The following is a 25806-nucleotide window of genomic DNA, read 5'->3' on the forward strand; positions in this document are numbered from 1 at the left end:
AGGAGTATAAAGTGAATTTGGGTTTAGAGATTAAAGTGTATTTATAGATTATGTATCTTCCAGTTTTCAGAAGTCTGATTTGACCATGAAATTCCCTTGAGTTAATCTGATTTTTAAAATATTCTTAACTGCAATCCAATAGCCAGCCATAGAGTGCCACATTTAAATACTGAAAGAAATGTTCAGAAGCTTAACAAAAAATACGGTAAATTCATACTAAATAAAGGGAAACTCCAAATGTATTTTATTAGAATTTTAACAGACATTGCAAAAAAAATTGCCTAATGATTGAAAACAACATTTTTAAAAGGTAGCAATGCAGCATCAAGTAAAAGACAAAGAATGCAACTTCTGTGTACATATGCTGTAAAGGAGATTGTAACAGGGAAATCAGGATTTGGGGAAAATGAGAGATATTTTTAAAGTCCCAGGACAAATATGAACAAAAACAGCCTAGTTTGATAAACTGATTACATATTGCTGATGTTTTACAGACTGCATAGCAGTGTAAAATAAATGCTGTTATACTAATTACGTAATGTATTCCTGCATATGAAACAATTTACAAGCAGAAATTTTGTTTACAGCACTGATATTTTAATAGCTCTAGATTTTCATAAAAATAGAAACTTATATTTAACAAAAAAGTCAGTATCTAACATTTGAGAACAAAAGTGCATGTGTTGAGAATGTAGTGTTATCTGTCAAGATGAAAATATCTAGTATTTAAAATGCCTATTTTAACAAAGCAGCAGAACCGATTTTACTTTAGCTGCATATTTGCACTGAGCTACAGGCTACATTCTGTCAACATAAGCCCTTGCAGTACCCTCTTCTCTCTAGAGAAACACCTCTGCCCAGCCCAGTTGTTCTACAGGAAGCAGGATCCTGGTAGTTACAAAGAACACTAAGTACCAAAGTCACAGAAGTCCTTGGCTAAGTGAATATCTATTACCTTGGGAGGCAGCTTTAAAGATGCATCTAAATAGTCTGAGTTCTTCCAGTATAACAGCTACTTCTGGAAGTCAGGGAAAGGCAGCAAGGGTCCATTACAGCTAAGAGATACAGTGCTGAAAGGGAAATTTTCCCTGCAAGAGACCGGAGGTTTCTTTTCTCTTGGTTTTGGGAGTAAACAGCATTACCAACAACTAGAGGGCAGGGAAGTAGGGATCCTTCTACCTCCAACTAAAACCTAATTTGTATGTCCAAATTACTATATCATACATGTTCCCTGCAGCCACCACCATGGATATGTATGGAGAGTTACTGAAAACAGATGAACTTTTTTTTTTCCAGAGGGTTCTTCCCCAATTTGCTCCCATCCAAGGTGGGAGGAAGAAGTGTGAAAAGAGGACACATGATCACAAGATTCAGACGTTCTAGAGAACAGGATGCAGAGAGCTTGTTTTGCTTGAGCTCTTCAACAGTTTTGTCATATGGCATTGAAGAACTGGGTTTGGTTTCTTTCTGGAGCATCTTTAGCATTCTGAACAGAAAAGGGCAATGACTGTTTAGCTGGATTGGACCCAGAATGGACAATACACAGATGCTGCAATTGTGAACTGTAGCCAGGTTAGCCATAAACAAGTATCTCCTATAGAAGTTACAAGCTTTAAATGTAGCCATTTTTGTAGCATCCTCTTAAGAGTATCTTGTTTTACCTAAAATTGAAATACATTCTATATTTCATTGTTCCAACCTCTGGTTGGTTTCTGTTTTAGTGTGTGGCACAGTTACCAAGTGCAACAGTCCATGGTCACCAACATAAAAGTCTGAAAGTCATTTTGAATTAAGCTATTATACTTTTGCAATTATCAGGGCATTTCTCATAGCACATACTTCCTATTCACAAAATGCTATGCAAGTTTCTACATTACAGGAGACTGTGGAAACAATTTAGAGTTGTTCATTTAATCAAAGTTGTGGCTGAACAGAACATTTTGGATATGCCTTATGCAACTTATGGAAACTGCCTCATCTTATGAAGATGATACATTTTGATACACTTAGGCAATTAAAATGCCCTCAACTAGTGTAGCATTTTTATAGACAAATTAACAGAAACAAAAGACAATACATGTTACAATACCATAAAACAAGTTAAGCCCTTTTGTTATCTGCATTTTAAATCCACAGTTGTGCATCCCATATTCCAATTTATGACCAGAAATAGGAAGATTTTGTTCAAGCATTTTCTCCCTTAATCAACTACAGGATTGGGGAATGGGATTTTTTTTTAAAAAAAGTGATTTTTAACTCAAATGCCAACTAAGGGCTAATATTTCATGGTTTTAACTTCAAGTGAAATAACTGTTAGTTCCCAAGAAAAGTAACAACTGCTGAAACGTCAAAAGAAAGTTGTGCTAAAATTAATCTGCCATAAATCAGAGTTCACTTAGCTCATTGCTACATATTTTAAAAAATTCATATCCTAGGTCACATGTATATTAACTAGGATGAGCACTAGAACACTGATTAAACTAAGAAATTCGCACACGTGCTTAAAAAGTCAAGGGTTTGTCTGAGACATCTACTTCAAAGTTCTGAATAGTGTTCAGCTTTTGAACGTTTAGTAATTTGTAACAAGACCAAACACACAAAATGTGTAGTCAGGATCTTGTCTCACTACAACTCAAAGTATCCTATTTGAATGTGCATACCTTTAGAAGTCCATTTCTGAAATATTATTAATTCAGCAAAAATATGGGCACCAGTGAATCAGGAAAAAAACAAACATACATTAGAGAATTTTTTTTAAAATTATATAAGTTAGATAAAACTACCCTGTCCAGCAAGTTCCAAATTTTTCAGACATTAAGGCAACTTTCAATACTTTCAACTAAACAGTATTATAAAAAATAAATGTCACTTCAAAACATTATATACATAGTGACAGAGTAGATTTAACTAGAAATTATCTTTAGTACATTAATAAAGTGTCACATAGTATTACACAGAGGTTATATCAGGTGCTTGAGTGTATGTGCAAGTGAAGTGACATAGCATTTAAAGTACAGGTTTCAAGACAGAGCGGAGTGAACGTCCTTCTTTAGTGAGTTCTCGTGTTACACACATACATGGCAGCGGGACAGCCTCCTCCCTTCTCTCTACAGCATTATAATTACATTTCTTCAAGTGGTCAGCCATGCTTACAATGTCAGCAAACTTCCATTCATTCACAGTACAAAAAGCTGTACTGAACCGCCACACCTGGAAAACAAGAACATGCTTAGTGTCAAATTGTTCTTTGTAAACAGAGAATCAAACTAGTACTACCATGAACACTTCGTTTTGTAACTAATTTGGGTCCGCCCATTAATTACAGCTAAATCAACATTATCAGCTTGTACTGTTTACTAAGTTCCAGTCAGTAATATCCACCTTGACTTTCAGATTCTAGGCTGACTTTACAAGATGGAAGTTTGGGGCAGGAGCTGAGGTGGGGAAGAGAATTATTTTACTTTTAAACTGAACACATTTGATCAGGAAGTTACATGTCAGGCAAAAACATTGTGTGGTTTTAAGTCAGCGTGGTTCTAGTTTGAAAAGTAAGGTTCTGGTTATCAGTCGTGCTGAGTATCTTCAAGTCCAACTGAAGAGAAAGGAGATGCAGGTACTCAGCTCTTCATGTAACGTGTAACTTGATGCTTGATTTTTCAGGTCACTTGAATGTTTAAAAATTATTTACTTACTTGATGAAGGCACTCAGAACCATGGCAAGAGACATGATATAAACACCCAGACAGAACTTAGAATTTTAGAATCTATATACTATTTAAAACTAGACAAAATTCCCGCTTTCAGATATATATAGTATTAAATAAAGTTATGGAAGCAGATTTCTGATTTCTAGATAAATATTTCAATTTTTCCCAGTATTACAGAACTATTACTTTACACAAGTAAAGTTACACAATAGAAACAATGAACAGGAATTACCTCAAATCCCATTCCCCAAACTGTTGGGGATACGTTGAATGTGCTGGGAAGGTGACAACCAAACTACTTACTGTAGCACTTTTTTTTTTTTTTCATATTGGCTCTCAGAATAAATAGCATTGGGTTCCAGAGAAGATGGTCTTTTTTAAGAGACACCATGTCGTCAATTAACCTGAATACATATTATTTGGAGGGGCGAGGGGATGTTAGGGAAAACAGTCATCCTCAGGACAAGAGCAGATATGTCCCATACCTTCCTATCTTACCTTTTCTTTTATTTGCCATGAAGAACTTCCATCTGGGTACTTTCTCTTTTCCCAAAGCAGTATGACCATTCCACGTGCTTGAAGCAAGCTTTCACATACATCTCTCATTAATCGTGACACTCTTGAAAGCTGACACAAACTAAAGCCATCTAGAAAACCAGCAATATGTTGTAGAACCTCAAAAGGAAGACTACTCAGATGGTCACTACATGGACCAATGAGGCAGCTTTTAGCTGGTTCTACTAATACTGTAGATATACAAGGCTGAACTCCAAATGACCGCAGATGGCGATCATGAATAATCTTTGCCCCTTGTGTTGAAGGACAAAACCTACGTTGAGAGTAAGTACACCCATAGTATGCCAAGGGACACCTCTGTTCCATCCAGCCATTGAGACCAGCATGAATGTCACCATGCACATTCTTAAAATGTGAAGAAAATTCATTTCGCCTAAACAATTGTCCACAAACAAATGTAAACATTGAACGCTGTTTTGTTTGGTATCTAGCCACACATTCCAATACCAAGTCCAGCCCAAGTGTCTGAAAAGGACTTGGATTTGAGAGCTGTGGGTTGGCATGATCACATGCTGAAGCTGAAGCTATTTCCCCTACCATTGTATTTGTGGCCAATATCGCAGATGGGAGGGAAAATGTTTGAGTCCCAAAATCAATGTGATAGCCATCAACAATGTGACTATCTGATATCCCCCTACCACCCGGAGAGTCTCCTAGACAGAACAGCAAAGCTGCTGTGATTAGATCTATCCCCTGAAGACCCATAGGGTCTTCTGTTATCTCCAAATCTGATGTATCAACAGCTTTGTCTTCCTTTGGTGTAGACCAACAGTGGTTAACAAGAAAATTGTATGATCGATGATGAATCAGAGAAAACACATCTACATTTCTCAACCTTTCTTGTTCCAATTGCCTCTCTAACACTTCCTCTCCACTGGAGTCATGTGGCAGTTGTCTATGGTTAACAGTGCCATTAAATAAACGGTGTGGCGTTATTACTTCACTAAGTTGTTGTGCTGCTACAGGAAAGGAGCTGCAAGACTTCACTGCTCCACCACCAGGAGATGCAATACATTCACTACTTGCTACATTAGATGGTTTTGAATCACACACATCTAGATCTTCATTCTGGTCCAACGCCTCTGTACCTATATTTTCTGCATGAAAACCATTACACAAAGCAGAAGCATTACCATGATTCACACTGAAGTCATGTTTTTGCACTACATCATAACAAAAATCACTTGAACCATTTTGTTCCGATTGTGAATTTTGACTCAAGACATCCAAGTCAATTCCACCAACTGCTCCCATGTTATCTTCATCTGGATATTCATGGTCTGACAATTTACTCTGGATACATCCATTAGCAGTTTGTTCTTTAATCTGAAAATCTTCATTCATCCCATATGGCAAAATACATAGTCTTGAACTTAACATGCTTATGTCTCTTGTAGCAGTGTTCAGTATATCTAATGCAGCAGCTAAACTCTTAGTAGTTTCCACAGTAGCTTGATAAAGTGCACTGTAGGAATCTTCATCTGCAGGTACCAACCCATTTGAAAGCACTGTGTCAGGAGCACTTGACTTAACAGAAGTCTGCTCTCTAGGTTCTGATAGCGGATCAGCTGCTTTTGACATCATAGTTGCTACTTTGAGGGATTCTAATAGCATGCGCTGGTCTTGAAGGGCTAAAGCCATGTCTAACTGCTCTACTTCATCAACATCTTTACTTAGATTTTCATAAGATTTCCGGTCTGCATAACTGACTGGCCATCTATTCCATTCCATAGTGCAGCATACCACACTTGCAGGACAAGTTTCTAGATGTTCAGCAATTTTGTTTCGGGCTACATTAAAGGGACATCCAAAGCCACTATTCAAACAAGGCACTCTTTCAAATGGACACAAAATGCGATGCTCCTCAGCTTTGCATGAATGAAAGACTGCTCCACAAACCAGCGGGCAGCCAATCAAGTCACAGGAAATTCCAGTCTCTGGTCTGGTCATGCAACGCCGACTGACACAATTGACACAGTGTAAATGCTGCTGATGTTCCTCCATGATTGCAAGTCCAGCTCTGGGCAGGGAGAGGAAGAGAAAGGAGATAAAACAATCTTAATTTTAACTCAGTATTCGTTAAAGTTTACTAATAAAACAAGTAACTACATATTCTTGGTCTATAATGTATACAGAGGTATAAATGAACAGTACACTAATTGATCACAAACCATAAGTACAATAATAAGTAACACTTTACAAAAAAAAAAAAAAGAGTTTGAGTAACAGAGAAATGAAGGTTACTCAACTGTCACTGTTACTCAACTGTTATTCAAGATGGAGAACACAGCAGGACAAGAGGCAAACCTCTTAAATGCTAGTCTCTTCCCCTCTGAATCCACCATAGGATCAGTAAGCCCGAAGCAAGGTGCAGGAACTCATAAAAAATACATTTATAAAGAAAACAAATGAGCTAAAATTTCTAATATTAATCCTAACTAAGAAATCTAACTAAGGCACCAAATCTTTAAAGAAGATGGGTAAGTCTGGAGATGTTCCTAGTCCATCTGCTGCCACAGTTGAAAAGTAATAAGGTAATTGGAGTGTCATGGTGCCTTTTACAATCTTGCCCATAAAACACTGAGAAACAGCGAGGGGAAGACAGTAGGGGGGCACTCCAATGGCCACCAGCAAAGCTGCACTGTTAGTGCATCCCATGAGTGGGAATGTGCAATGGTCACTCAAAGAAGAAATCAAGTTACACTGTTTTAAAGTGACCTCAAACAAGATCATGGACACTTCTTTTAAACTTAAATTTTTAAAATAATTTCACACCTTTATGCAAAATGTTTGCTCAAAGCTCTAGCATGCAGCAGTTTTACTATCCTTTCTAATTTGCTAACCCCCTCCCCCCCACTCCATCAGTAAAAACAAAAAGGTGCATTTCCAGGTGTCCTAAATGGCTTTTTCTCCTCCCTATTTGGTTATGCTAATACTAGTGAGAAGATGGGGGAGCAATAAAGAAACTCCACATAATTGGAGTCATGTGATCAGTTTTTTTGTGAAGCAGCCACGACTGTAAAGCACTTTGGCACTAGAAAGTTGGATTCCTTGTTCTGATTTGGAGGGCAGAGTAAACACGGCATTCCATGTTTCCCCACTGCAAACATTTGTATTTGAAAGTACATTGCATTACTATGTTTCAAAGTCAGTTTATCCTCCCCCCCCACACACACATTTTTAAGATACAGGGGCGGAATACACTTAAAATTAGAGGGCAGAGAAAAGGAGACAATTGCTCAACAACATGTTCTTCACATTCACATGCTGTTCACATTCAGTCCATGTTTACCCCAAACCTTTGTGGTTAAACTATTAATCTTGGAAAAAATAAATTTACAGGTTGCTCATTTATGCTTCAACCCCTTGCGTTAGCACAATTAGCAATCTCACAATATCACAAGCATCATACTGCATCACTCCATGATTCTCATGACATGTTTTACTGAAAGACTACACTGATGAAGTATGGAAAATATTCTTAAATCTTTAATTTTTTGTAGAGACTTAAAGGAACAGAACAAATGTACATCCCTCTGCCCACCAATAAATAAATAAATAAGTTTTCTAAAAATAAGCTGAATATAAAACTTAAAGTTGATAGAACAGAAATGTTTCCATGTTTGATTTTTATTTCCAATGGCAAAGAAATATACCCTGCAATGTTTTCAACTCAAGCAATGCAGCAGTATGCTATTGCAAAAACTCTGAAATGAAATTAACTGACTATAAATAAAAATGAAAGTGACTAGAATTTTTTCATTGTCTAAACTGACAAATGTAAGTAACCAACCAACGAACTCACAAGTTTTTATATTTTTTATTTTTTAGTAACTTAAGGTGGTTTTGTCACAGAATGCTATTCATGGGATTTTAAATCTATGCTCTTCTGATGCTTAAAGTTGTCTTGAAGTTCAAAATGTGAAGTATCAGCCCCCTAAATTTGAATAATTCAAATGTTTTGGCCACCCACTCTGCTGAACTCTACTAACAAAGAAACATATGTGCTGCACTTGATAGGCACAACACAGCTGGTTTATTTTTCCCCACTATGAAGAGTTCCTTTTTATTTATATGTAACAAATTAGCTTTTCATCATATGTTGTAAATAGTTTACCAATCACTAAAGTTATGCAATTAGTCAAAGGCTTCTTGCATATGTCCTACAGATTAAGTCAGTGTCTAAGGAAATTCTTTAATGAAGTTTTAAAATGTTTTGACTGTAAATAATTAAAAGGAGGGTGGGGGAAGAAAGGTCCGTTACAGAATTTTCCATAAATTTTCCATTCTGCCAGGAGTGCCTTTTAAGATGACTCCTGCACAAATTTCTAAACTGAACAGAAATAGTTTAAAAATGGCCTCTTTACAGCTATGGAAAAATATTTCCCTCCCCTTCGGATTCTATTAGTTGAAAAGGAACATCGAGCAGGTTATTCAAAGAAAGCATCCTTTTTCACCATATTAGAATTACTTTCTCTGATAGGACCACCCCACCCTGCACACACACATACACACACACACAGCTTGCAATCTGTTTCTACGAAGCTAGGAAAACTAAAGGGCATGGAGAGTTCCACAGAAGAGGGTCTGCTTGCAAGACCATGTTGCAAGACCATTCCAAGCTCAAAAGAGGATCTTTGTTTGCCCCCGTTTCATATCTCTGCTCTCTAAATAAAAATTCTGAAGCACAACAGTCACTCACTCATGACCTCCCTCCCAGTCCAGGGTGGAGAGAGGGACCCAAAAAAGTAGGACTCATGGTGATGGAAGAGAAGCTTGTCTTTACTATTGTTGAAGTAGTAGAGGCTGCTATTTTGGAAGCGGTTGAGAACTGTATCATTCTCAGGTTGGGAAGAGAGATGCTTTCAGGGCTGCTGGGGATAAGGTACGTGGTGATGCCTGGGAGGAGGCCATATCCACATTGGGTTTATGTGAAGGACTGTCATGATTCTGGGATCGGGGCAGCAACTGCGTTAGTAAAATGAATATTGGGGAGGGAATGCTGTGTGTTTTTAGAAGAAAAAGTAAGGATTCATATTGAAAAAAATTACAACCAGCTACATTCACTTTGGATCATAGAAATTAGCTAGTGACAAAAATTAATTTTGCTAACATGTTCAGCTAATCCCAACAGATATACTGATAATCCTTCAAAATCATACATTGAAACTGTCAACCCATACCAAAACGTGAAAATAGAAAAGCAAGTTTATTGAAGGGGAGAAATTCCCCAAAATTTCCCATCACAAAGTGACCTAGTCATTGAACGTAGGGTTGAAGGGAGTGTGTGTGGGTAGGGGAGAAATAGCCCTGTAGCAGCAAGGCTTGGTTTATTCAGTTTTCCATAGTTATTTTTCAAGAGAGCTACAAACATCGTTAAAAGTGACCAGTGACTTCACTAACTCAGCTGCAGCCCAGATCAAACAATAATGATGCACATCGTCGAGAAGTGCCTGCTAACCAAATTTGGCGGTGGACTCCGAGAGCTCCACTTGGCCACTAAGAATGCTATTGCTTGGCTCTGTGAATACAAAAGCGGGAAATAAATAAATAAATCAATGTAGCCATCATGAAACACTATCTTTAAATAGACTATATAAGTTTATACAAGAGCATGCTACTATAGCACTAATGCACCCTAGCAAGCTATATTAGTCTTTGAAGTCAGATTGTGTGAAATTTGAGCTCTGTGATTAGTAAATAATCTTTTGTTAAGTTCCCAGCCTCTTCTCTCAGCCATTAGCTGACATTCACTAGTACTGAGTCAAGTATTTATTACACACATCCAGACAAAATTTAAAGTGTCTGGGGAGGGAGGACGTGGTGGAGACTTTTCAAATAAACCTAATGGGCACTATATAAATGCCAGATCAGACACTAAAATTTAATCACTTATACTAGGCAGACTCAACTAATTTAGCCTAGTATTCGCTAGGTGTTTGTGTTTGCACTAAATGTATATCTGCTTCTTAATAAAAATATTTTAAAAAAATACTTTAGAAGTGGATTTACATTTTCAGGAGGCAATGAGTACTTCAAATTCACCAAAATTCTGCATGCTGCACACTTAGGACTTCAGAACCCCAGCTGATGAAGTGTAATTGTGTCAGTAGTGTTTTATTCGTATCTTATTACCAAACTTCAAATCTTTTTGGATATTCTTTTCATGGATTTGTTATTTTAATCCCTGCTAATCAACACTGAACATCTACAGTGGACTTTCACTGGTTTAAACCAACCATGAACTCACTGATACACTGACAGTGTTTTAAAGTAACCTAAAATCAATTAGAAAAGGAGTACTTGTGGCACCTTAGAGACTAACCAATTTATTTGAGCATGAGCTTTCGTGAGCTACAGCTCACTTCATCGGATGCATACTGTGGAAACTGCAGCAGACATTATATACACACACACAGATCGTGAAACAATACCTCCTCCCACCCCACTGTCCTGCTGGTAATAGCTTATCTAAAGTGATCATCAAGTTGGGCCATTTCCAGGACAAATCCAGGTTTTCTCACCCTCCACCCCCCCCCCCCCCACACACACACACAAACTCACTCTCCTGCTTGCAATAGCTCATCCAAACTGACCACTCTCCAAGTTTAAATCCAAGTTTAACCAGAACGTCGGGAGGGGGGAGGGGGGTTAGGAGAAAACAAGGGGAAATAGGCTACCTTGCATAATGACTTAGCCACTCCCAGTCTCTATTTAAGCCTAAATTAATAGTATCCAATTTGCAAATGAATTCTAATTCAGCAGTTTCTCGCTGGAGTCTGGATTTGAAGTTTTTTTGTTTTAAGATAGCGACCTTCATGTCTGTGATTGCGTGACCAGAGAGATTGAAGTGTTCTCCAACTGGTTTTTGAATGTTATAATTCTTGACGTCTGATTTGTGTCCATTTATTCTTTTACGTAGAGACTGTCCAGTTTGACCAATGTAAATGGCATAGGGGCATTGCTGGCACATGATGGCATATATCACATTGGTGGATGTGCAGGTGAACGAGCCTCTGATAGTGTGGCTGATGTTATTAGGCCCTGTGATGGTGTCCCCTGAATAGATATGTGGGCACAGTTGGCAACGGGCTTTGTTGCAAGGGTAAGTTCCTGGGTTAGTGGTTCTGTTGTGTGGTATGTGGTTGTTTGGTGAGTATTTGCTTCAGGTTGCGGGGCTGTCTATAGGCAAGGACTGGCCTGTCTCCCAAGATTTGTGAGAGTGTTGAGTCATCCTTTAGGATAGGTTGTAGATCCTTAATAATGCGTTGGAGGGGTTTTAGTTGGGGGCTGAAGGTGACGGCTAGTGGCGTTCTGTTATTTTCTTTGTTAGGCCTGTCCTGTAGTAGGTAACTTCTGGGAACTCTTCTGGCTCTATCAATCTGTTTCTTCACTTCCGCAGGTGGGTATTGTAGTTGTAAGAAAGCTTGACAGAGATCTTGTAGGTGTTTGTCTCTGTCTGAGGGGTTGGAGCAAATGCATCGCAGAGCTTGGCTGTAGATGATGGATCGTGTGGTGTGGTCAGGGTGAAAGCTGGAGGCATGTAGGTAGGAATAGTGGTCAGTAGGTTTCCGGTATAGGGTGGTGTCTATGTGACCATTGTTTATTAGCACTGTAGTGTCCAGGAAGTGGATCTCTTGTGTGGACTGGACCAGGCTGAGGTTGATGGTGGGATGGAAGTTGTTGAAATCATGGTGGAATTCCTCAAGGGCTTCTTTTCCATGGGTCCAGATGATGAAGATGTCATCAATATAGCGCAAGTAGAGTAGGCTCCAACCCCTCAGACAGAGACAAACACCTACAAGATCTCCGTCAAGCTTTCTTACAACTACAATACCCACCTGCGGAAGTGAAGAAACAGATTGATAAAGCCAGAAGAGTTCCCAGAAGTTACCTACTACAGGACAGGCCTAACAAAGAAAATAACAGAACGCCACTAGCCGTCACCTTCAGCCCCCAACTAAAACCCCTCCAACGCATTATTAAGGATCTACAACCTATCCTAAAGGATGACTCAACACTCTCACAAATCTTGGGAGACAGGCCAGTCCTTGCCTACAGACAGCCCTGCAACCTGAAGCAAATACTCACAAAACAAACACATACCACACAACAGAACCACTAACCCAGGAACTTATCCTTGCAACAAAGCCCGTTGCCAACTGTGCCCACATATCTATTCAGGAGACACCATCACAGGGCCTAATCACATCAGCCACACTATCAGAGGCTTGTTCACCTGCACATCCACCAATGTGATATATGCCATCATGTGCCAGCAATGCCCCTCTGCCATTTACATTGGTCAAACTGGACAGTCGCTACGTAAAAGAATAAATGGACACAAATCCGATGTCAAGAATTATAACATTCATAAACCAGTCAGAGAACACTTCAGTCTCTCTGGTCACGCAATCACAGACATGAAGGTCGCTATCTTAAAACAAAAAAACTTCAAATCCAGACTCCAGCGAGAAACTGCTGAATTGGAATTCATTTGCAAATTGGATACTATTAATTTAGGCTTAAATAGAGACTGGGAGTGGCTAAGTCATTATGCAAGGTAGCCTATTTCCCCTTGTTTTCTCCTAACCCCCCCCCCCCCCCGACGTTCTGGTTAAACTTGGAGAGTGGTCAGTTTGGATGAGCTATTGCCAGGGGGGGGGGGGGGGGGGGGAGAGAGAGAGAGAGAGAGAGAGAGAGTGTGTGTGTGTGTGCGCGCGCGCGCGCGTGTCCCCCCGGGAAAAAAAGGGTGGGGGGGTGAGAAAGCCTGGATTTGTGCTGGACATGGTCCACCTTGATTACCATGCACATTGTAGGGAGAGCGGTCACTTTGGATGGGCTACTACCAGCAGGAGAGTGAGTTTGTGTGTGTATGGTGGGGGTGGAGGGTGAGAAAACCTGGATTTGTGCTGGAAATGGCCCAACTTGATGATCACTTTAGAGAAGCTATTACCAGCAGGACAGTGGGGTGGGAGGAGGTATTGTTTCATGATCTCTGTGTGTATATAAAGTCTGCTGCAGTTTCCACGGTATGCATCCAATGAAGTGAGCTGTAGCTCACGAAAGCTCATGCTCAAATAAATTGGTTAGTCTCTAAGGTGCCACAAGTACTCCTTTTCTTTTTGCGAATACAGACGAACACGGCTGTTACTCTGAAACCTAAAATCAATTGTCCATAACTAGGGCTATGATTATGTCATGGAGGTCACGAAAACCGTGACTTCCAGAAACCTCCATGACATTTTCTGCTCTGGGGTTGGACTGGTCTCAGCAAGAAGCCCCGCAGCTCTCAGCTGCTGCTGGTGGTGGCCCACAGCAGCTCCTAACCACTGGGCAGCAGGGGGACCCCGGGGCTCCCTCCCTGGGGGTCCCTCAGAGCTCCCACTTGCCACGGGCAGCTGGGCTCACAGCTGCCCATCCATGGCAGTTGGCAGGAACCCCCCATCCCCAGCAGCCCAGCCATGGCAGGGGATCCCCCGCAGCAGCCCAGCTGAGGGGGGTGATGGGAGTCCTCCGGCATTGGCCCAGCTGCCAGGGTGGGGATTGGACCCCACAGTAGCCCAGCCACTATGGGTCCTGGACCCTCCTCCCTCCCCATTTTGTCAAAGATATTTTTAGGAAAAATCACAGGTCATGGGCTTCCATGAATTTTTGTTTATTGTCCATGACCTGTCCATGATTTTTACTAAAAATATTCAAAACAAAATCTGAGCCTTACATAACCCATAACACAAAATGTTTAAGTCTACATCAAAATGTGTACATTTTCCAATTGGGAAATTTAAGTTTAAGTAGTATTCATTTGTTTTAGGAATAATCAAATATATGAATGACAAGTTAGTTGCCATTACTACATTTAATTTTTCAAGCTAGCATACCTACTGAAGCCCCTCATTTTTCTTCTTCCATTTTCATTAGTTACAATATCTCTCACAGCTAAGCTTTTACATGATCCAGCAAGCAAAGAAATCTTTATTACTCAAATTTAAGGCTACAATCTTTTAAATGAAAAATGAGTCATTATTACTTCACTGAAAACAGGGAGCAAGAACCGTGAAACACTAATGTTTGTGTTAACTTGAAAAAAAGAAAAACTCTGGTAAAAAAGGATTTAGGTTTGAAGATACCTGAATGTTTAACAGTGTGTGAAAGTTGTTCTTTCAAAACAGTAATATAAAACTCGAAGAGTAAACAGATCAAGTAGTTGTGTTGCAATCATATAGAAATGACAAGGGAAAATATAAACGTTATTTCCAGATAGAACATGCCAGGAAAAGAACTGACTTATTTTATGTTACCCTACATGATATTAGTTACTTACCATACTTTGTCAAATTAGTGACTATACAAAGAACGAACAGCTGTACTTTTCCGATTATATAATGTCAGCAACTAGGTTTAGTTCATCTGAGAAGCTGAAGTATTTACGCTTGACTGTTACTAGCAGAGAAACCTAAAAATACATCCAGTTCCAGTGAGGTGACCACCGCTCTCAGAATTTGAAGGATCACTTGATGTTATTGTACATACAATATAGTCAGCTGACCAGATCAGCCAGAACATGCTTTGAAAACCTGCCATAATGAAAAGGATTAAAATTCCACCTGTTATGAACAACCTCATGATTATAGCTGTTGTGCTAATACAAATATTAAGACAGAGTTTAATAATGGCTTCAAAACGGTATCTTCTAGACCTTGTAGCAAGGCACCTCCTTCACCTCACTGGGCTCAACATTTTCCCCTCTAGCAGTTGGGGGCCAGGAGCAAATCAGTCCCACTTCGGAGAATTTTTATTCCTCAATCAGATTTTATTTTTGAATATTTACAAGGTGGGCCTCAGAGGAGGCCCAAGGAGTAAGCTCTAGCCAAATAAAGAGAATCAAGTTCATAACATAAAAAGGAAATACCTCTCCCTGTCACCTCTCTGGGGTGTTGCCTTGTTATGCTGGCTTTGGGGTGCCAGTCCTTCCCCAAACAGTCCATTAGCTGGATTGTTTCCCTTATAAGCAAGAAAGCAGTCTTCCAGCCAGGAAAAGATTTTTCTCCCTGCTGCAGCTTGTCTGTCTGTCTGACACACACGTGCACGTACCAGAAAAGGGGTTTTAAAAGGTCACAGGGAGCCCTTAATTGAACTGAGGTGTCCCTAAGTTCACCTGAAGTAACCTTTTTTCAGTTCATGGGGAAAAGAGCCTTTTACCATTCTAGGGCTCATATCAGTTTTCCACCACTTTCTGGTAGCTGTCCTGTCTCATTTTGTCACAACTTGCATAGTCAGGGTGCTAAAAAGGCCACTTTCCTACTTGCTTTACTTTTTAAAAAAGTTTCTAGCCCTTAAGATTTTGAAGGGAACCTTTCCAATGTGAATCAAGTATAAACTGATGTTATATCGTCTGCCCGACTCCAGACTGACCAATCTCTGTGCCTCTATTGCTCCTCAGCACCTTTTAAGCTGCAGCAGAATGAAAATTGACCAGTCTATTCAGAATCCTGTGAAACTGACAGTTACGTTCTAATGTTTGCTTTGGAAAAACATGGAGCAGAAATAGGCAATACAGCTAGTCACTGAAGAAGAGGACTCAAAAAATGAAGACAGACATCCCCTTTTAGCAGCCAGGTGGTTAATACAAAAGGCAGAATCCAGAAAGAGAACCCAGAAGGGAATCCTGGTAGTTTGGGGAGGATGTGGAAATATTTGGCATCTCACCTGGAATGGCTCCTGGACACTGCCACCCTACTGACCTTTCCATCTTTCATACTGGTTTTTCACCAGTAGATTGAGTCCTCTGTCTATTGTGTCTGGTAAAAATTTCACACCCTATATTTGAGAGGGTGGATTTATGTGCTGAGTGTAGGTGGGCAGGAGAGAGAGATGGGGAAGATTTATGATATGTGTTAGAAAACAACTGGATTGAAAGATTCTGGAGGACGAGGAGAAGAAAGGAGAAAAAAATACTGGAGAAGGTAAAGAACACAATGTAGATAAAAAGATAAGTACATGGAAGCAGGAGGAAAAAAAAACTGAAGACAACTCAGGAAAATATTCATCAGGATCCATCACAGGAGAAGGAACCCACAAAAGGAAAAATGGTGAACCAACCTGCCCCCCCCCAAAGAAATGCAAGTTTAAAGTGCATTACAGAAAATGGATAGGCAATGTTACAGTTAGATACAAAACAAAGTTAGACCTATTTTACTCTTTTAAACTACACGATGCATACTCTGATAGAAATTTTTCATTTTAACTAGTAAATTTAGTTCTCAGGTTAGTAAGTGTTAGGCAATTTTTTTAAGCTCTTACATAAATTTAAGCTCTTACATAATGTTCCCCAGCCCATCCTCCCCACATTCAAAAGTTTAAAATAATTTACAAAGTTAGAAAAAAGTGAGATAAGAACTCATTCTCTACTATAGCAGGACAATAACACTAACATTTAAAGTATGCATATTATTTGTAGCACTGTTTTTTTTCAGTTTTATTAAGTTTCAAATAATGGGGCAGATACATTTAACTGGAAGAGGGACATGCAAGTTCTATATCCTTGCTTCAACTAGAACTCTTCTGCTAAAAGAAGGCAGGTGATATACCACAACCTGTCATCCCTATGGGTTTTGACCAAAGGAGGGTAGCTTTAATGCCCACTGAGGGCTTCAGAGGAACAAAGGTGCTCAGATAAGTTGACTACAGCCATGACCTCTTCAAAGCTAATACAGCCTCTGCACCACAAAACAGAGGTTGCAGCCTCAACTTCCTGTTCAAACTTCCCTTCCCACTTCTGCAAGCAAGTGCAGACTGTGAGGGAAATTTAACCCAGTATTAGTTTCTTTATTGTAAATAAATAAAATCTTTATTTTAGTTGTAAATGCATACTATTATTAAAAATTAGTGACTGGAACTTAATTAACAACATCTAGTGTTATTTGGTAATCATTCATACGAAATAATTATCTAAAACAAGTAGATGGCCATGTATTATGCTGTACATATAGACACAAGGTACATTTAGACACGGATCTCAGTATATATTTAATACACAAGCCCTTTTATTTTACTATGTACAACAATTATTATGCAATTTTTAATTGTTTCTTGGATAAAGAAATATGTGGTTATTATAGATACAGCACCCAATGGTATTAGGCACTTCAGATAAATACAAAATATGGCACTTCCCTGATGAGTTTATAATCTAATTTTAAATTTATAAAACTAGAACAGTAAGGAGGATGAATTAGCAAGGGTAAGGGTTATAGTTTCAAGATTAAGCAGCTACTCAGCTGAGATATGCGCACGTCTTGATTCCATACGAATTTTTTAAGAGCAAATTAACACTTTCTGTAGCAAGAGTCAAGTGAGTTTTAGGAGATACTTGAACAAAGGTTTTGTTCAGAAAAAAGGAATTGAGAAGGCATGACTTCTCTGAAAACAGCATAAAAAAAGAGAGATCATTGACAAATTAATCTAATCCTCACAAAGCATATACAATGAACAGGATTTTGTATTTGATATGGATTTATAAAATCCCATAGTCCGTTTTCAGAAAAAAACTACCGTAAAGGCAACTTCATGTAGTTGTATGTTTCTCTCGTAATTAGGTCAAATCATATGTATTCAGTTTACAAGAGGTTTTCCCCCATAGCATCTAGAAGTCATGCTGGGTTCTTTTCTTCTCACATACCATCATCATCATAAGGTTCTGCAGGCCAGTTACATCTTCAGCAATACCTGTGCAAAGCAACTGCCCTCAAAGCATTTGCTCAGGTGTATACAACTAGACCAAGGCTTTTGATGCCCAAGAAGGAACAAAATTCCACTCCTTTTCTTAAAAGTGCTGGCTCTCCATGGCTAACATGAATAAAAAGCAGTAAACTTACTTTAGACACTAAATTCAGTAGAGAGAGCTCTGAAAACACACAAGGAACATACTACTAACTTTACTGTCACAAAGCATGACTATTTACAACCACCATACGATAGAAAGCAGAAAAACAACATTCACAACACTGTTTCCTGATATCTTATGGGGAAAATACCACTAAGAGAGATTCAGTTAGCATCTTATAGTTCTATGCATCAACAAACTATGTCTGACGAATGATCAAAACAAATACTATACTATTTGAAAGGCAAATGACCTAAAATCATGCCCGACGCAAAATTATAGTTGCTTCTAAATGAGACTCGGTAGAAGAAATAAAAATCCTCAGCACTTATTCCTTTTTAGATTTTAACATTAGTGAGAGAGTTTTATACATTTTACTAGTTCTAGGAGTTATAAGCCTGTCTCTAGGCCCCTTATGCCTCCGATTTCTTGTCTTAAAACCATCTCCCCACTCTCCAGAGTATTTATTATGACAGGGATCGGCAACCTTTGGCACATGGCCAGTCAGGGAAATCTGCTGGCGGGATGGGACGGTTTGTTTACCTGCCAGCGTCCACAGGTTTGGCCAATCACAGCTCCCACTGGTCACGCGCCGATCCAGGCCAATGGGGGCTACCGGAAGCAGCGGCCAGCACATCCCTCGGCCCATGCCGCTTCCCACAGCCCCCATTGGCCTGGAACGGTGAACCGTGGCCAGTGGCGGCTGCGATCGGCCGAACCTGTGGGTGCTGCAGGTAAACAAACCGTCCCGGCCCGCCAGCGGATTTCCCTGATGGGCTGAGCGCCAAAGCTTGCCAATCCCTGAATTAAGACTATTTCCTTCAGAAAGTCTTCTGACTATAGCCCAGAAATAGAATAATTTAAAGAAAAAACCCTTAGACCATTATACCACTTCTAGATTGGACCCCTCCAGCTGGTGCCTTTGACTACAAGACACCGGTTTTATTTTAGAATGCAAGCCTCTCTCAGGTGGAACTCAGGCTTCCCTCCAACAACCTTAAATAAATTAGGTAATATTGTCATTTTAAATCACCAGGATTTCCCTTTTGTGTTTTTGTGACACAGGTCTACCATGCTTTCTTGATCTCTTGCCCTATTTCCCAATTAACAGTCCAAAACTTTGATTAACCTTGGGCAATAGACTACTACAGGACAACTACACCTGGAGCAACTATACTTAATGCAAGGCTCAGGCACAAAAGCACTCTACCTGCTGAGACGGTGGCAGAGGGAAGTCAGCTAGAGAGCCAGTTTGGCTTCATGTGTAAATCACTTCTGAACTTGACCTCAGTACGACTGCTTGATTGTTGCAGACTCTGCAAAAGATGAAATAAAAAAAGATATAAGGCTTCATTTTTGACTGTAAGGATCACTCCCTAGTTGTACAATCCTCTAAAAAGAGTTATATGCTTGCCTATCTGGGACTGCAAGTAGGTTTGTATGACTAACATTTTGCAAAATTCTATATTCCACAAAGGACATATAAAATGTAATTAGTTTTATTATTAATCTTAATAAAGAACAGGGCAAACAGCTTTAGCACCAAAGATGGTAAGTTTTGCAACACTTGTCTGATGCCAGTTATCAGTCACACGAGATTGCTACTTCATAGATTTTAACGCCAGAAGCAATCATTAAGTTTATCTAGTCTGACCTCCTGCATAACATTCACATAGCGATTCCTGCATCTAGTTCAAAAACTGGCATCTTGAATAAGAACATATTTTAGTAAGATCTCCAATTATGAGTAAAAGGTTACAAGTTATGAAGAATTTAGCAAAGCCCATGAATATAGGATCTAGTGGTTAATTAGTCTTAAAAAATCTGCATTGTATTTCCAGTTTGAATTTGTGTAGTTTCAATTTCCAGACATTGGATTTTGTTAAGCATTTATCTGCAGCATTAAAGAGCCTTCAAGTGCCCTATCTTTGCCTTGTATATGCATGTAGCCACGCACTGCTAGTAGCTGTTAGGGGATATGGAGCACAGGGATGGTAAAAACAAAGGGGGGAAACGTATCCTTTAGGACGGTACCCTCTCTCAGAAAAGTTCTGTCTTCAGAAAAGCCAAATCAGAGGTTAAGAAACAAGGATGAGAGGGAAGCAGTCTGACCTAGAGAAGTAATGAGACACTGCACAAGGATAAGAAGAATTAATTATGCACCTGTTTATACTTATAAATGCAAAGATCTACATTAATGCATGATGGTTGACATTTTTAGCTGCACAACCAAAATCACAGCGCTACACACCCTCTTGCATATGTGATATATATTATTTCTGCAGAGGGTGTTAAGTTTAATACTTTAATTCATGCATGTTGTGGCAATTTTGCTGGGAAAACATCTAAATTCATGATCTTTGCCTAATTATAGATGTCAATCATAACATCTTGTTGAAACTTTGTTTCTGTGGTTTCTACACAGATATTTGTAGGTGCCCACCTTGGAATGAACAAGCATATTTAAATGCAAACTGAACATATGAAAACCTGTGTCTAGTGATCAAGCACTGAAATGCAGATGCAATGCATTGTTGTGTAATTTTACATATTATGCATGTGTATCTGGGGATCTGATCATTCTTTTGTACTATTGTAGCACCTAGAGGCCCCAACCAGGCCCCCGTTTTTCATTGCACGAAGACAGTCTCTGTCCCGAAAGACCTTCCAATCTAAATAAACAAGACATACAACAGACAGGAGAATGATACACTAAACAGCAGGATGATCAGTTCCCTTAAGTTCATCCTGTGTGTTAAAATTTAAGAAAATTAATGTCCCTTCTACTTTCAGGAACTTAACTTCAGTATCATTAAACCATGCTTCATTAAACAATCCGAAACATTCATACTCATTGCAGTCTAGCATGTTTCCCCCCCCCCCCCCTATTTTCCCCTCTATTTGAGTTTTAAAGCATCAGAAATCATAGGCCTTTTTTACCAGGTAACTGAATAATACAAAACAAGGAGGAAAAACAATTCAATGTTTTTCATTAAGCTTTAAAAAGCCACTTTTGAGCTACAAGTAACTGAGATATCTAAGCCCCCAAAGTAACTTTCAGAATGTTATAAGGACATGTAAACAAGGGCTTAAAATTGAAGAGCTCTCTCAAATAGTTGCTAGGATGTACCTTTTAGCAACACAAAAGCGAATGTGTACTGATAACTGCCCAATGATCATATCTGTCAATATACTAGCTGTTTTATAGTTATTGAATTAAAATGAAGACGACTGTGTAAAGAAAAAAAGCTTGGCTCTTCAAGATTGTTTTGAGATGAATTTTTAGAGGACAATGAATCACCAATTTCTCATCTATATTTGCCAGTTAAAAACTGAAGTATTTTCCAAATGTCAGCAGACATGAAACTTAGATATATAATCCATGGGCTCCAAACAAGCATGCTTGTCCAAACCCTCTCAAGGACTGATGACAATAGTGACTCAGCTAAAACAGAGTGTTTTGAGTATTGCAATGCACTGTGGCTGTGGTAAACAAAGCATACTTTAAAAAAAACTACCTCATTTGTAACTGAGCTGTCACTCAAAACTGTTATGCTTCTGCACAGCACAGAAACATGCCCACATTCGGGGGGCGGGGCGGGGAATGGGACGGGACTACTGATTCTATAAGAGTTCTACTTCTAAGCCACTCAAATTTACCTTAACTGTAAGTATGATTGGCAAAACTGAAGATAATTTTAGCACCTACATGAAGTTTTTAAAAAAATGTTGCAACAGATACCAGTAGTTTGATGAACAACTTGAACCAAAGTCTTTTGTTAAATTGTTTTGTACTGACCATTACTTCTGCTAAGATTTTGTACTAAAAGACAGTGAGCTTACTAATTAGAAATTTAGCCACCAATATACCTTGTATTTGCTTTTAAAAAACCATTTGAGAGGATTTATTTCATAGTAGTGCTTAGAACAATTGTTTTGCCTTTGGCGAATGAAAAAATTGTTTTCCATGTGATTATATTCCCTCCAATGATTAATAAATGTTCGTTGCATATTCTTTATATACGCGTGGTACTGAGAGGTATTTCAACATGAAAATATTCAGACATACTATATGTAAGTCACAGGTACTTTCATAATTACAGTGTATAAAAAAAAAAAAAAATGTAAAGACCTTAGTTTTCAAAGTCAAGTTAGAAAATCCAAGAATTTAGGTTGCCCTTGCAACCTTAATTCTGCCCTCTTGTGTGTATGCATTACAATACAGTCTTTCATTACATGATCACATACTACTTTTAACAGGACCATTGCTTCATTCAGTGCAGAGAGGATGGACTATGCTCACAGAATGAGGCAGCTGTTCAATACTTCTTTTTATCCTCTAGCAGTGGCTCCTGCATACCATCCAAAGCCTTCAATTAACACAGAATTATTAATTTCCTTGTGGTCTTTTCTAGGGTATTCATCATCGTAACATCTGACTGACTGCCTCACTAACAAATGAATTTATCTCCACTGTGAGATAAGAGCATTATCCCCAGATGGGGAAAATAAGACAAGAGATTTGCCTAACGCCATACAGCGATTTAGCAATACAGACAGAGTTAGGATTCCTAACCCTATAGTTACACCTCCAGACCACACTGGATTACTGACAGAGTGCAAAGCATCCACCTTATTTGCAGTGTGAGCACTCAACACTTCTGCTTATCAGGCTCCAAGTGTTTCAAGTTGAGCACCCAGAATATAAGAAGCACATAAGAAGCCCCCTGCCAAAATTTTGGTTTATGTGACTTGTGTAACATCACAGAGGAAGTCTGAAACAGAGGCAGGGAGAAAACTGTGCTTTCATGTGGCATTCACCTGCCTTGAACATGAGACCATCCTCTCTCTTCTTTCAGTCTCTTCCTTTCTTCTCTAAATACCTTTACACTTCTGCAACAAATGAGGCAAAGAGCATAAAAAAAGCCTCATACATACTAAGGTCAGAAGGGACCATTATGATCATCTAGTCCGACCTCCTGCACAACGCAGGCCACAGAATCTCACCCACCCACTCCTGCGAAAAACCTCTCACCTATGTCCGAGCTATTGAAGTCCTCAAATTGTGGTTTAAAGACTTCAAGGAGCAGAGAATCCTCCAACAAGTGACCCGGGCCCCATGCTCGAGGAAGGCGAAAAACCTCCACGGCCTCTTCCAATCTGCCCTGGAGGAAAATTCCTTCCCGACCCCAAATATGGCGATCAGCTCACACAAGCCTGATTCATTTCTCTACACCAAATAAAGCAACGCTCTTGTAGAAAAAAAAAAATAGTACGTGATCATGTAATTAAAGGCTATCATAATGCATACACACAAGAGAACTGAATTAAAATTGCACAGACAGCCTAAATTTAGACATTTTTCAACTTTCAGCTGTTTGACTTCCCAACCTAAATAATATTCTTTTAACAGTTTTGTATGTGTAATTTCTTAAAACTTTTTTTAAAAAAGTAAAAACAAAAGTATATGCAAATATTGTGCATCTTTTGCAGAGTTTGAACCCTAAGCCTTCAAAACTGCAACACAGGTTGAGTTACAGGATTAGTTATATTACCTAGCAGTGACAGAAGGTTGTTATCCTGGGTGAGGTGGGGGATTGGGCTACGTTCTGGGCCCAGAGAAAGGGAAGGGAACCCAGCCCAGCTCTCTCTTTCCCCACTTCCTGGGGAGGTTATCAGCTGCTTGGGCTCCCAATGCAGGATGTGCTGCTGCTGCTTATTTGACATGTTAATAATACAAACAACAGAAGAGTAATGCGGATTTGAAAAGTTTCTCAGACAAATCTGAATGGAATTCCAGGGGACAAAGAAAAAACACTTACCCAACCCTACAGCTTTCTCCCTGCCAAATTGCAAAGGTGTTAAAGGCTTCTCAAAAATAAACTGCATGATTTTTTTAAAGCTAAAAGTTTTAGGCAAAGTCACTACCCAGCCCCCCTATATTTATGTTTGTTATTCTTTATTATCAGAGAATCGTAGAACTGGAAGGGACCTTGAGAAGTCATTTAGACCAGTCCCCTGCACTCATGGCAAGAGTATTATCAGTATTAATAAGTATTATCAGTTTCAGAGTAACAGCCGTGTTAGTCTGTATTCGCAAAAAGAAAAGGAGTAATTGTGGCACCTTAGAGACTAACCAATTTATTTGAGCATGAGCTTTCGTGCATCCGATGAAGTGAGCTGTAGCTCACGAAAGCTCATGCTCAAATAAATTGGTTAGTCTCTAAGGTGCCACAAGTACTCCTTTTCTTTTTAAGTATTATCAGTGTTCAGCTCTACTATCTCCTTTGTAGTTATATAGGAACAAGTTGCCTCCTCTTTTTTTATTTCAATGGATTAAGCAACTAACGGACCAAGTCCTCTCTTAGTTGGAACTGTCACTTATAATACTCACATAAAGGATCAGAGAAATCTTTAAGCAACTAGGAATTATTTGCTCCCTTTTCTATGAGTAAAAGAGCAAGACCGCACTGTGGGGCAGGGGCTGACTTTTTTTATTTGGATCACACCTAGCGAAACAGGATCCTGACCCTACTCTTTGGGGGCTCCTGTAATACATGTTTTTTTTATTAATATGAACAATAGCCGCAATGGGCAGGCTAAATAGAGGGGGAAAGCGACCATATGGCGAGCGTCTCCTCCACACAGCCATTGTGTGCTCCGCAAGAAACCTACCCAGGCAGCGGCCCTTACAGGGAAAAGGGGTGGGGAGCTAGACAGCAGGGGTGGAGCTGGTTCGCCAGCCACCCTAAATGGCATGTTACCACCACATACGCCCAACCGCAGGCTGGGATCGGTATTAAAGCCCAGCAGCCAAGGGAAGGGAGACACGATCCCCGCCCCGCCCCCCGCCGGGCTGTCCCAGGAGAACCCCCCCGTGCAGCGAGAGATCCCCCCCCACCCTCTCCCGGGGCAACAGAGAAGGGCGGCGGCCACCCACCCACCCACGGCCCGGGCTACCCGTCCCCCGGGCCGTGGGGAGGAGGGAAACGCCCCTCCCCGGCCCCGGACTCTCCTGGGGGTGGCCGAGCTTCTCGCGGCTGCGGCCTCTCACCCCGCAGCACCTGAACTTTCACCGCCGCCGAGCCGGCGCGCGGCGGCTCCCGGCCCCAGGCCCGGCCCAGAGACCCCGCCCCCCTCTGCCCCTGGCGGCGCCGACGGGGAAGATGCGGACTGAGGAGAAAACGCCGCCCGGCCCCGGCCACTCACTCACCGTCCGCGCGGCGGCTCTGCCTCGGGCAGGGCCCTGTGCAGCCCCGCTGCCGGCCGCTCCTGCCTCCAACCGCCGCGCGAGCCGGCGGGAGGGCGCGCGCGCGCGGGGAGGGAGGGCGAGCGAGCCCCTCCGGATTCGACCCGGTTCCGGGGTGGAAGGAGGAGAGAGTGTGCGCGCGCCGACTCCTCCCTGGGACTGGCGCTGCCAGCGACGTCCCGCTGCCCCAGGTTCCATGCAGCGGGGGTGGGGCGGGTCGCCGGTGACGCTATGACGCACGCCGCAGGAGGGGAGGAAAAAAAGGGATAGATGGAACGTCCCACGGGATAGGGTGAGCGCGTGCGCGTCAAGTACCCGGGCGTACGCCCGCCCGCCCGCCCCGCTGTGTGGGTTGCTCTGGGGACTCTGAGCTCAGTCATCGCCTCGGC

At 40.5% G+C, this 25806-nt stretch overlaps 1 protein-coding gene across 1 annotated transcript; it reads right to left on the bottom strand.

Moving 5' to 3' along the window:
• Positions 1-285: 285 nt before the first annotated feature.
• Positions 286-25626, bottom strand: FBXO30 (F-box protein 30). Its single transcript, XM_084622664.1, has 4 exons — positions 25382-25626; positions 19379-19484; positions 4206-6303; positions 286-3210 (listed from the first exon to the last, which is right to left on the bottom strand). The coding sequence occupies exons 3-4, from the start codon at positions 6285-6287 to the stop codon at positions 3007-3009; spliced, it is 2286 nt and encodes a 761-aa protein (XP_084478790.1). The 5' UTR covers positions 6288-6303; positions 19379-19484; positions 25382-25626; the 3' UTR covers positions 286-3006.
• Between the last annotated feature and the right edge of the window lie 180 nt (positions 25627-25806).

The sequence above is a fragment of the Lepidochelys olivacea genome (genome assembly GCF_965140295.1).
Source record: "Lepidochelys olivacea isolate rLepOli2 genome assembly, chromosome: 3".
NCBI classification, from domain to species: domain Eukaryota; kingdom Metazoa; phylum Chordata; order Testudines; family Cheloniidae; genus Lepidochelys; species Lepidochelys olivacea.